Source organism: Eublepharis macularius, chromosome 16 (genome assembly GCF_028583425.1).
Source record: "Eublepharis macularius isolate TG4126 chromosome 16, MPM_Emac_v1.0, whole genome shotgun sequence".
In the NCBI taxonomy this organism is placed as follows: domain Eukaryota; kingdom Metazoa; phylum Chordata; class Lepidosauria; order Squamata; family Eublepharidae; genus Eublepharis; species Eublepharis macularius.
In genome coordinates, this window is record NC_072805.1 from 5,167,005 (window position 1) to 5,180,785 (window position 13,781).

Below are 13,781 nucleotides of genomic sequence, written 5' to 3' on the forward strand. Positions count from 1 at the left end.
CTTTTTGGATGACACTATAAATAATTTAACTCAATTTCAGGAAGGAGAATTGTTTTTGGGAGGAGACCTAAACTACATAATAGACCCAAAGCTAGACAGATCCAAACCTAAAAATAAAAAATGCAAAAAAGAAAACTCTAATACCAGACTTGCAGAAATCTTAGAAAAAAAGCTTTTTAACAGATCCATGGAGATATCAGCATGGAAGTGAGAAGGACTTTACATACTATTCACCTAAATATGACATCTCTACTAGAGTAGACTATATTTTAATTTCAAACACAGCAATAAATAAATTACTTTCTTCAGAAATTGGCATTATTACCTTATCAGACCATGCCTGGGTTAACTGCACACTGACAACTAATCATGAAACACCTAAACAAAGGCATTGGTCATTAAACAAATTACCAATCAAAATACTGTTAAAGAAATCAGTAACAGCATTGAAGTGGCCATAAAAGAAAATACAACAGATGATGTTAATCCAAGTATCATTTGGGATACAATAAAAACTGTTACTAGAGGCCAAATAATCTCTCTCTCAACACAAATAAACGAAAACAAAAGCTATAAAACATGAATTATTAGAGAATATTAAGACACTGGAACTCAAACACAAAAAAACTAGCAGTAAAAATGTATACAAAAACTTATTAAACCAACGTAAAATGCTTGAGACTCTAGAAACAAATAAAATTTTGAAGGACCTTCAATACATCAAACAAAATTACTGGTTCAACAACCCAAAATCATTACGATTACTATCATACAAAATAAAAGAAAAAAATCATCTAATATCATTAAGCAGATCAATGACAAAAAAGGTAAATTACAAATAAAAACAAAAGATATCCTGGACACCTTTGTAAATTATTATAAACAACTTTATTTAACTAAAATACCAGACAAAGAAAAAATTACACAATTTATACAATCACTCAAGGAATTAAAACAATTAGAAGAAAAACACTGTCTCTTATTAAATAGCCCTATTACACAACAGGAAATACTTGATGTAATTAAATCTCTAAAAAATAACAAGACACCAGGACCGGATGGCTACCCTTCAGAATTTTATAAAAAATTTGCTAACCTAATCTCTAAACCATTAATGGATGCTTGTAACACAATTTTAGAAACTGGACAGATACCTCCTTCATGGTCAACAGCATCAATTATAGTAATTCCAAAACCAGGCAAAGACCCATCTAAAACCATCTCATATAGACCCATCTCGTTACTAAACCAAGACTACAAAATCTTCACAACTGTCCTAACCAAAAGATTGAACTCATTTATTTCACACTATATACATCAAGACCAATCTGGCTTTATTCCTAATAGAGACCTAACCAACAATATATATAAAACACTCAATTTAATTTCATATAGTCAAAAGAAACAATTAGAATCAATCTTTTTATCTTTAGACATAGAAAAAGCCTTTGATTCTATAGAAATTTCATATTTAAAACAAGTCTTACAACACATGGGATTTGGAGATGTATTTCTCAAAATTATAAACTCTATATATTCTCAAGCAACTGCTCAAATTATAATCAATAATCAGATATCCCATAGCATACCAATCGAAAGAGGCACAAGGCAAGGGTGCCCTCTATCACCAATTCTATTCGCTTTAGCGATAAAACCATTAGCTATAGCAATTAGGGAAGATGTTCAAATCCAAGGAATCAACATAGAAAATAAACAATATAAATTAAGCCTCTTCGCTGATGACATGATTATCTACATCACAGATCCCCCAAATCCTTTTCACTCACTTCAAAATAAGCTACTGGATTTTGGCTCAATTTCAGGTCTAACAGTCAACCAAACAAAATCACAACTATTCCCAATTTTTGTCCAACCACACACTATAAATAACATTAAAGAAATCATTCAGTATCATTGGAACCCTAACCAAATACAATACTTGGGCATAATCATCCCTAATGACCTTAAATGTCTAATAGACTTAAACTATAATAAAGCAATTAATCACATTAAAGTAGATTTAAATAAATGGGACAAGATTACCACCTCATGGTATGAAAGATACCATCTTGTTAAATCATTTGCCCTTCCAAAGCTTCTTTTTTATTTAAGAGCAATTCCATTATCAATTCCACAACAGAAACTTAAATCCTGGCAGAATATATTAAATCAATTCCTATGGGAAAAGAAACAACCGAGAATTGCATTTAAAGTGCTTAGACTTAAAAAACAACAAGGAGGCTTTAACTATCCCGACTTGGAACTTTACCAAACAGCCACAAGAATGCTTAACACTTTACAAATTTTAATCTCACCAGATGCTTTTGACTGGATTACTATATTACAATCAGAAATCCAACACAACAAAATACAAAATTTATTTTGGAACACTAAAAAAGATCATCCTTATATAATAAATAGCCCCTTCTTAGGAGCAATAATCAACACTTGGGACCAAATCTTTTATAGAACAACACTGGTTCCCACTAGGGCAAACGACAGCTTTTAAAGAAATGTGGCTACAATCAAATATGACCTGCATAATCGATATAGCAACAAATAAAGGAATCATAAGCAAAATAGAAATAGAACAAAAAATAAAACATAAAATACATTGGTTTAATTACTTCCAACTCTCAAATATGTTACAACAACTGAAAATAAGGGAACTTTTAAAAAAAACTCCAACTGATTTTGAACTATTACTGGATACTAAAGCACTCAAACAAAAGGGATTAATCTCAAAGCTATATAACATCCTTTTAGCCTCAACTCAAATTAAACTCTTAAGATGTCAAACAAATTGGCATTTAGATTGTAAAATAGAATTTACACCAGAACAATGGAGAGAAATCTGGACTTCAAACTTATTAAACTCAAAAGTAATCGTGTCTTGGATCCAATCCTACAAAATACTCCATAGATGGTATATAATGCCAAAAAAACTCTCATTGATAACTAAAACAAACTCATCACTTTGTTGGAAAGATTGCGGTAATATAGGAACATTCGCACATTGTTGGTGGGGGTGTCCTCAAATAGAAACTTTTTGGAATGATATATTGGATCTCATAAAGAAATAACAGGTTACAGAATCCCTTTTGACCCAAAAATTTTATTTTTGAATCAATGGGACAATATTGAAATTCCACAAATTAGAAGAGAATTAGTCAGTAACCTCTTAGTTGTAGCTAAGAATCTGATAGCCTTAAACTGGAAATCAAAGAAGGTACCCTCAACAGACAAATGGCTAGAGAAAGTATGGGATCACTACATTCAGGAAAAAAATATATGATAGATTATATCAAAATGAACACTACCCAAAAGAAACTGACTTTATAGCAAAATGCAGAGGAGTTAGCCGTGTTAGTCTGTGGTAGCAAAATCAAAAAGAGTCCAGTAGCACCTTTAAGACTAACCAATTTTATTGTAGCATAAGCTTTCGAGAATCAAGTTCTCTTCGTCAGATGCATGATACATGATTCACTCACAATCATGAATCAGCCAGCAGAGTCACCAGCACAGGTACCAGGCCCTGCAACAGACCCAGATGCCAGCTCTGCCCCTATATCTACCCAGGGAATACAATTACAGGACTCAATGGCATCAACTACACTGTCTCTGGCTCTTACAGCTGCTCATCCTCCAATCTGATATATGCCCTCATGTGCCAACAATGTCCTTCTGCTCTGTACATTGGACAAACCAGCCAACCTCTACGCAAAAGAATAAATGGACACAAATCTGACATTAGAAATGGAAACGTCCAGAAACCAGTGGGAGAACACTTCAATCTACCAGGACATTCCATCAAAGACTTAAAGGTTGCTGTAGTTCAACAGAAACCTTTCAAAAACAAAATCCAACGGGAGGCTGCTGAACTGGAATTCATGTGCAAATTTGACTCTGTCAAGCTGGGACTGAATAGGGACTATGAATGGTTATCACATTATCACAGGTAACAGATTTCCTTTACAGAGGCGGGGTCTGGGGGAGCTCAGTGGCACCTGGCGTGGGTGTTCGGGAACCACAGATCTCTTTGTCAGATGCATCTGGCAGGGAGAGCTGTGGTTATCGAAGGCACATACTGCATTGGAATTGGATGTTCTAGCTGTTTGGCTGCTACAAACTAACAGGGCAAACTCCTTTGAAGCCAACTGATCCACACACCAAAAGGAGATGTTTACATATACTAGCAAAGGAATGTTTTGGTTGCACCCTCCCCCTCTCCCCCCCAATTGCCTCTTCTCTCTCCTCCCCTTCTCCTCCCTCCTCTTCTATATTTGACCAGTTTCTGTATCATGCATCTGACGAAGAGAACTTGATTCTCGAAAGCTTATGCTACAATAAAATTGGTTAGTCTTAAAGGCGCTACTGGACTCTTTTTGATATAGCAAAATGGTTACCATTTATTGAATTTATAACTATTACTAATCAACAACCCCCTAAACATTTATTCTTTGTTGCACAAGACTGAAGAAATGGCTACTAAGTTTATAACGCTTTAGTTTTCTTTGAATTAGCAAAGTGGTTTATCATTCACCATCTCTCTTATTTCTTTTAGTACAAAACTATGTATAGAATCATTAGAAATGACAAGTGTATATCTATATATATGAATATGATTGTTTGTTCATTTGCAGTTGTTTGTTAACTTTGTTTATTGAATTTGGAAATTTAAAATAAAATATTTTTTTTAAAAAATCAAAATGTCCACTGACTAGACCCTAACCCACATGCAGAGAGCTCCACTACGCATACCTGAACACTTGCACAGCAGAGGTTTTTTTTTACTGTGGGTTGCTGGAGTTTGAACAGCAGATAACAAAGCTGCTTTTGAAATTTCCAAGCCTTATTCCTAGTACCTTCTTTTAAAATGCCTCCACTGAGTTTAAAGGGGGAAGAAATATCAATCCCAGCTCTCCTGGTGTGAGCTCAGGCCCTCTAAAGAGAGAATGCTCAGCATGCCACCATTGTCCAAAGCTAGGTTGCAGCTCTGAGGAGTGAGATCTTTTTCTGCACTGGTGCCCATTGTGTGGTGTTCTCTCATACAAAGGAAGCTCTTCAGGCCTGTGCTTTAATCTTTCAGGGAAACTAGTTCAGACTCAATTCCAGGACGCTTTAGAGTGGGGAAACAACTTTAATGTTGTTGCTATAGACTAAAGATGTGTCTCTCTTGAACTGTTTTTTTCTTAAGCTATTCAGAAGTTGCATGCAGTATCTGAGCCTTTGCAGGCAGGATATATAATCAAAATCCCATTCTTAGACATATTTATCTGGAAGCAACTTCTGTTGAAATGTAATTCTAAGTAATATTTATGCCTAAAAAAGTGCAATCTGTGAATTACTATATTCCAGAAGTTAAACTCTCCCTGGATGCCATGGACTTCTCACAGGTTGTGAGAAGCTCAACACGAGAAAAAAAGAGATGGTCTGGACTTAAGTTTTTGCACTGATCCTTTTGGCAAATGTCTGATTTGAGGGTTGGAGATCCAACCTGTGTTATGGTCTGACCACTGTCTGCTCAAGGCAAAGGTGAATGTGACACCAACAATCTGCAGGGGTGAGGGACTGGTTAAAATGGTCCACTCATGGAAACTTATAGATTTGACTGGATTCCAGAATGCACTGGGGGATTTTAGGATCTCAGACAACATCTGTGTTGAGGCTGCAGTGGGAGCTTGGAACATCAAGTCCCTGGAAGCTATCAACAATGTTGTCTCTCGTTCATCCTCTCCAGCCCTCAAGGTGGAATCGATCCCTTTGATTTACTTTGGAGCTGGGTGACCTAAAAATGACCAGGAGATATTTAGACCAGCACTGGCAGAAAACTTGGAGTTAGCAAGGAAGTGTGATATAGAGCTAATTGAAGACCTAGGAACAAGGGATTAGTTGACACTTTTACAAGTTTTATTGCTGATAATATTTCTCAGATATATTCAGATTTGAATCTTGGTTGTAATCTCCACACAGAAAAAAATTCCAGTGCAACATCTGGTCTATTAATAGACCATTTTGACCTAGTTACCATGATGGGTACTGATAAAAACTTGGGATTTGTGAAGGCCACCCCTTACACTCTGGATCCTTACCCATCCTGCATGCACAGTCCTGCTGATCGGTAGATTCTACAGCTAAAAATTCCTCTAGGGAGCATCTTCTCCTTCCCAGAGCATAGGCATGGCTTGTTTCTGATCAAACAGCCTGCTCTCTGGGAGGAGCGATGCCCCTGACCCTCAGTTCCTGTTTTGCTACTGGTTGGAGAGGTTCTTAATGATTTTCCCTGCATTTCATTCTTTGCCTAGACAAAAAGAGGGAGGGAGGGAGAGAGAGAGATGGTCAGAATGGTTGAAAAAGCCTTATTTTAAAAAATGCACTCGGTACAATACAAAAATGATTAAAATGGATGGGCACTCACTTTGCCTCGTCTGCTTGGGAGAGGGGCATAATGTTAGTTTGTGCAAACACTACCAGAGCTTCATCCCTTAAGGCCAGAGCATAAAGAGCTACCAGGCTCAAAGCCACATACAGGAATAGGCATTGTTGACATTGACTAGCCCATCTACTAAATCAGCCAAATCTTTTGCCTTTGTGGAGCTTGTCTATTGACTGGATCCGACACCATGACCGTCGCCAAGCTCATCAGAGCCAACTTCATCTTGGATCTGCCAGTTGGCTTCAGGTACCCCGGGTCTTTCAGATCCAGCAAAGTCACAGATCCAACAACACTACTAAGCTTCAAGCACTCCGAGCTCATTGGCCTTGACAGCTCTTCGGATATGACAACACTCTGAATCTAGAGAGCCATGGGATCGGATGGTACAAACCTCATCTATGACACCCACCTTTATGGATCCGCATGGATCGGCTTCGAGCCCAGTAGGGCATAAATCTGAGGGAACTGAAGAGCTAACTCCAGAATCTGTGGAACCATCCAGAAAGAAGACTGAATCCAAATTAAAGCACTCCAAACATAAGAGGCGTTCTCACAGGATGGAGGTCATAGACTTGAAGACCAGAGATTTGAAGGGAGTGGAGACCCCACATACCCCTTCTCACTCAGGTTCCAGATCGGCTTACTCCTCAAAAGAGGAAGAGGAATTACTCTGAGAATTCTCTTACATGGCCTTTAGGGGGCATGAACAAATTTTACACCAGAGCTGTTATGTGCACAAATGTCCAGCGTGGTATCAGGGAGTACCTCCATCTTTGAGAGTCAACTGGGATGAGCCCTACAGAGCAGAATCTGTAGGATCTGCATCTGATTTTATAAATCTTAGAGTGCACCATCGATAATAATCCATTCCAAAGTCATCCATGGCACTTGATCTACCTGAATCGCAAGTCTACCATCTGAACCATCACCAGACGAGACTGTGGGAGATAGGGAACCTGTTTCTCCCATGGATGACTTTCAACTCTATGCTGAGCAGATGTTTCAAATAGCAAAATCCTTAGCTATAGACGTGGTCTCTTCTGAGCCAAGATCCAAGGACAAAATACTGTAACAACTCTATTCTGGGAACCTGGCCAACATCGCATTCTCCATGATATAGAGGGTCCAAAGTTTTGATGTCTACACTATGCCGGAAGCCAGCTTCTATTCCCTCTACATCTAAGAAGGCCGAAGGACTTTATAAGACCAAGGAAGACAAACATCCCTTTCTATTTTCCCATCCTCTTCCATCATTGTTAGTTACAGAGAAGATGCAATCAAAACACAAGCAAGCTCTCACTACCCTTACGATCTCCCATGGAAGTCACTGCAGGCTTGGCAAAAGCCACAGAGAGAACTGGCCTGTCGTGTTGCTCAGATTGCTAAAAAACAAGTGAAGGCCACACTTCAGCCCTGCTCTCCTACTTGCCCAGTCGCATGACTAGAACGACACACCCAGATGGCACAGAGCTTTCCCCATGGCCCAAGCTTTCCAAATTTCCCTGGCCACTTAAACAAAAATCCAGGGAAAAGCCACTTGAGGGGGAGGGAAGGGGGTAGAAAAAACCCACCTAGCAAATGAACCCCTGCTTGCTGATACACACTTCTCACATTCTCACAATCAGACCACCCTCTCCTTTTCAGTGCCCCAATACCCTCTCAGAACCAAGCACTGTTACACCACAGAGTAATCAATAGGCTTACTGTCTGCAATGGACACAGGCAAGAAGTCTTTGTTCCCGTCTCAGCTGCCAATGCAAAAGCCTGGCTGAAAATGGAGTGCAGCCGGTATATATGTCCTCCAGCTGTTCCCTGCTACTGCCTGCACCATCCAGCTTGCCCCAGTCACGCCTTGTGCGCCATTTGCCTTGTGCCCTTTGTCTTTAGCTGAAGCCAGATGTCCTTCTAGTTAGGGCATTTTTAAAGGAAAATTTGGAACTCCACCATGGTATATGATTTTAATTTGTGAGGCTATAAAACACCTGTGCAGTCTACAAGGAATGTCCTTGGCATGATGAAGAGAAATGGGGGACCTCTGTATTGGAGCCTGGGGTTCTAGAGGAATCTGGCTAGTCCTTTTCAATTTTATGAGTCACTTATCACATCAGCTGATATAACGCAGCTTTTGTACAATTTGAATTTTTGAACTTCTTACCAGTGTTTGTTTGGAATGGCACATTTCTGTTTCATAGCATTTATTTTAAAAGAAAGTCCTGTTTCACACTACCTCTGGCTCTGAGATGGCTCTCTATCCTCCACAGGTCACCTCTTCTGGTTTCTTACTGGAATAGAGTTTTAGGTAACTACCTAAGGTGATATCGAATGAAGGGAACTTGACCCTCGAAAGCTCATACCCTGGAAATCTTGTTGGTCTTTATAAAGTTTTACTGTTTTTGAATCTTGCTCTTTTACTGGAGCAGGCTACATTGTTCCAGATTGCAGGACTGCCTCTTTCCCTTGCAGTAATACCACTGCATTTCCTTTCTATGAAGAAGCTAACATTTGCAAAATGAAACTAATTTATTTCTATAATGTGTAATGTGCATCTGACGAAGAGAGCTGTGGTTCTTGAAAGCTTATGCTTCAATAAAGGTGGTTAGTGTTAAAGATGCTATTGGACTTTTTACTATTTTGCAACTACAGACTAACACGGCTAACTCTTCTGGATCTATAATGTGTATGTGTGTCTGAAGTGCCATCAAGTCATAGCCAACTTATGGCAACCTCTGCTGGAGTTTTCAAGGCAAGAGACTTACAGGGATGGTTTGCCATTGTCTATTGCAATAATAGGTTCTCCAGATGCTTGGCCCTAAGGCTTGCCTTTTCTCTGTTGTCCAGGTACTTTGCAGCTTGTCCATCTTTCTGGGAAGCAAACCACAAATGTTTTCACTGCTACTCATTCTGCAACAGGGCAAGAGCAAATCTGTCACCCAGCTGTGGGTTTGAAATCGCATCTGATTCGTTTGATTGCAAACTTGTGTTACAAAAATAAAGCTAATCAAGACAAGGTAAGAGACAGGCTGTGAGTCTTTTAAAAAGAAGGTTGTGCACTTCATGATAACGCTGATCATCACAAAATCACTACCATTAATTCCATGGATATGCATTCTAAAAATATTGCAGTTGTTGCCCTGGGGCTGGGGGGAAATACATGTGTATGGGCTGTTCCTATATGTACCTCCTTTGTACAGATCGATGTGGAACCTTCTTCATAAAAGAATGAGACCATTGTTATAAGAGATTGACTTTTATTAACTACAAATTGATAGAAGGCTAGACAGAAAGGGGATTTTAAAAGGCAGTTGGCAATCAAAATATTTGTAAGTCAAAATATAATACTATATGTATTTGTAAAGTCAAAATCAAACAGTTACTAAAATCTTTGATAATTAAAATGCCCAATTACTCTCACTCATGGGTAGTCCATGAGAGACTTGCGTGGATGTCTTTGAAGAACAAGAGAAAACAAAGGTTAGATGAGAGAGGGAAACAGAATGAAAGATAACACATGGAGGAGGCTTGGGAGGAATCTGTCTTTTAGAAATTGTGTCATATATTTATTGACTTTTTATCTGGTTTTAAATTAACATGTTTATATATTTTATATATGTTGTCACAGGGAGAGCGAATTAGAAACAACAACAGCAATATTCTTACCCAAACCCACCTTTGCTCCAACTCTGTAAAGGCTTCCATGAGTGGGCAATATGGATTCCAGTTCCATCTTCATGCCCTTTCAAATGTAAACATGGCCCCTACAAAACTGTCTGATATAGCTGGGGCTGTTCATCCTCCATTCAAGTCCACGGGTTATCACTAGAGATGGGCATGAACAAAAAAACCCCTGAACATGATGTTCGTTGTTCGTTGCCATCCACAAACAGGGACTCACAAACAACCACGAACATGGCCCTATTCATGAACATGTTCGTGGTTGCTTGTTCATGGGGGCCAGCAGGCTCTCCTCCAGCCATCATCCAAGTCAAGGTCCCTACTGCACCACTCCCAGAAACCTGACCTAAGCAGGCACCAGGAAAGGTACCAATAATAAATAATAGCTTGGCCCCAGAGCCTGGCAGCAGCCCTGCAACTTGAAGGGGTAGTTCCCTACAGCACCACTCCCAGAAACCTTACCTGAGCAGGCAGCAGGAAAGGTACCAATAATAAATAATAGCTTGGCCCAGAGCCTGGCAGCAGCCCTGAAACTTGAAGGGGTAGATCCCTATCCCACCACACACAAAGAAAATTCAAGCTCCAATGCACTTCTCCCTATCAAAATTCCTACAGCAACTCTCTCCCTCTCCACTGTCTGCAAACTAAGCCAGAGCTGGGAGCCCCCCTCCCCCTGCTATTTGCTCCCTTGTAACAAATTTGGAGCTCCACACTTGAAAGGAAGACCTGCCTATCAAGCTAAATTGGGCTTAGATTGGGGTTTCCAGGGCAACAGCAGGAGTTCAGACAGAGTTCAGACAATCCCTGCCTAAGTTGCCAAGGGAATTGATTGCAGGTGCCAGACTGTCTGGCTTGACGAACAGCAACGAACGAGGCTTGCAACGACCACCTGTGCGTTTAGAAAGGGGCCCCACGAACTTCTTGTTTGCGAACAGCAGATTGGGCTGTTAGAGGCTTTTTTTTGGTTCGTATTGCTGTTCGTGCCCATTTCTAGTTATCACACGTGATTTGTAGTACCTCTGAAGCTGGAGGTGTTTTGTTTTCCTGTGTTGTCTGATGAAGAAGCTACTGAGATCAATCTCCCAGTAAAAAAAGAAATGCACGGCTCAAGTGCATTTCTAAATTATGCCTGGGGTGTTCAATTCTGTTGTGTTTATGCACAACAATTCTTCAGTGTTACTTTCCCCTGTTTAGTAGTGAAAAAGTAAGTCCTGATAAGAGGCTTTTCTGCTTCCATAAAAAATGTTTTCCAGGCAATATAGAGCCATTTAAAAAGTAATGCAGCTTTCATTCAGAGAGCATATGCTTTAAACTGCAACTGTGTTGTGGTTGGGGAGTAAAGAAGGTGGAGTTGAGTCCTTTTATTTTTTAACTTTGTCATTTTTATTAAACTATTTTCATTATTTTGCATTTAAATTACTAATCTTAATCCACAAGCAGCTGTTTGTGTGGGTTTATGAATGTCTTTATGAATCTTGATGAGAAATTAATCTTACACTAATCATACATATAAGCCCCATTTTAGAGTGCAAAGCCAGAACATATCAAATACCATGGATTCTCTTTTCTTACCTCCCTCCCTCTCTTTCAAACTGAGTGCTTTTTACTGAGGTCGTTTTTCACATTCCAGTTTTACTGTGAGTTATCAAGTGCTGAAAAAGTGAATCTTAGGGTTTTAAGGAGAAATTCTTTTAAGTCCTCTTTACCCAATTTCTCTGTGAAATCCAACAATCATTTCCTTTTCATTGTTTTAGGAATTTGGAGTCAGTTTCTAATAAACTCTGTTTTGATCGAAGAGAAATTTAAACAGAGGAAGGGCAGGAAGGAAGGGTCTCAGAATTCAGTTTTTCACTGTAGATGCTCAGTACCAGACAACGTCGTCCCAAACCTTCCTGCCTTCTTGTTAAAGAACCACGCTGTGATATATAACATAAAATAACTGCAAGAACTGAAGTTACAAATGGATGCATTGATTTATCTTCAAAGAAAAATGAAATCGAAATCCCTGTTTTAAAAAAGTATGGCTATATTTTAAAAAGTGAATTTTGGAAAAAGAAATACCCCTCCCAAAACAACCTAGTGAATTTATATGCATGTCTGAATCTGTTCAGCTCACAGAATAGGTGTTTTGATTTGTGTGTTTGCCAGAAAGGAAACAAACCTGTAAAAATTGGAATGTTTTAAAAAGTGAAACGTTTTTAAAGGAGTGGCTGAATAAGCTTCAGTATAAACTGTGATAAGTGAATTGTTACATATTTAGCAGAGTTCTTTTTCAGATATGAAAACCCTGTTCTTGTGCATTCCCTGTAGATTTTTTTGGTTGTTGCTAGGCTGCCAGCATCTAAATAAGCAAACACACCATGAAAAACCTTGGTGGTTATAAGTTTGACTTAAGACAGTAGTCCGTGATCTTTTAATGTGTGGCTTCATGCATTGTCTTGTTTAAAAAAGCCCAAGGCATTAGCTGTCATTATGCTGTAAAACTCTGTGATGTAACATAGTTATTGTATACTCTTTGTAGTAAATATATGCCTTTCATAGACCTATAAATCACATCAACTTACAGGTTTTTACAAATTTTAAGTCATGCTAAGCTTAACAAACTTGGCCTATGTGTTTCTGAAGTAAGATCCATAAAGTTGAAACCTGTTATGGGGACAAGTATGAAGGTAGAAAATATATCATGTATCATTCCCACTGTATTTTCAATGACTAGGGCTGTGATCAGAACATTTATTATTTATTTATGTCATTTATAGTCCACCTTTCTCACTGAGACCCAAGGTGGATTACATAGTGTGAGATTAGTGCAATCAGTGGCAAGGACAAGGGTAGGCATTTCCATACAGTGTCAAGAGCATTTCCATAAACAATGTCATACGGCAAATTCAAAAAGAGTCCAGTAGCACCTTTAAGACTAACCAATTTTATTGTAGCATAAGCTTTCGAGAATCAAGTTCTCTTCATCAGATGCATGATCCGAACTGACGAAGAGAACTTGATTCTCAGAAGCTTATGCTACAATAAAATTGGTTAGTCTTAAAGGTGCTACTGGACTCTTTTTGATTTTGCTACTACAGACTAACACGGCTAACTCCTCTGGATCTATGACCATACGGCAAATTAATAGTGTCAAGAACATTTCTCTAAACAATGTAATAGGGTAAATGAATAGAAGTTTACAAAGACATAGTATTAGCAAGAATACAATATGGAGTTGAAGAATTGCTGAAACAGAACATAATCAATTCTAGGACTTACAGTAAATAACATGAAGCACAGGTAGTATATAGGAGTACATATTTAAAGCAACAGATAGTATGTAAGGCAACATAATGGTGAAATCTATGGTTCCTAACTCATTAGAGAAACATCTGCTCCGCTCCTGATCCCGGCTGGGTGAACGCCTGGAACGGGTATTGCCACCTGCTCTGTGCCTGATCCTGGTCTGGTGAAGGCCAGTGGCAGTCATTGCCACCTGCTCTGCTCCTGATTCCTGTTGTGTGAAGGCAGGGAGTGGGCATTGCCACCTTCCCCAAGCCTGATCCCAGCAGAGTGAAGGTGGGTGGGCATTGCCACCTGCTCTGCTCCTGATCCCAGCTGGGTAAAGGGGGGAGCGAGCATTGCCACCTACTCCACCCTTGATCTTGGCCAGGTGAAGGCGGGGGGCGGG

General features: G+C 39.2%; 1 protein-coding gene across 4 annotated transcripts in view; it reads left to right on the forward strand.

The window, feature by feature from the left end:
- Window positions 1–13,781, forward strand: part of ATXN10 (ataxin 10) — a 183,531-nt gene that overhangs the window by 111,944 nt on the left and 57,806 nt on the right. For all 4 annotated transcript variants that reach the window (XM_055000643.1, XM_055000644.1, XM_055000645.1 and 1 more), the window contains one exon: window positions 9,275–9,444. In XM_055000643.1, the coding sequence (XP_054856618.1) occupies window positions 9,275–9,444 (170 nt within the window). The remainder of the gene's footprint in view (window positions 1–9,274; window positions 9,445–13,781) is intronic.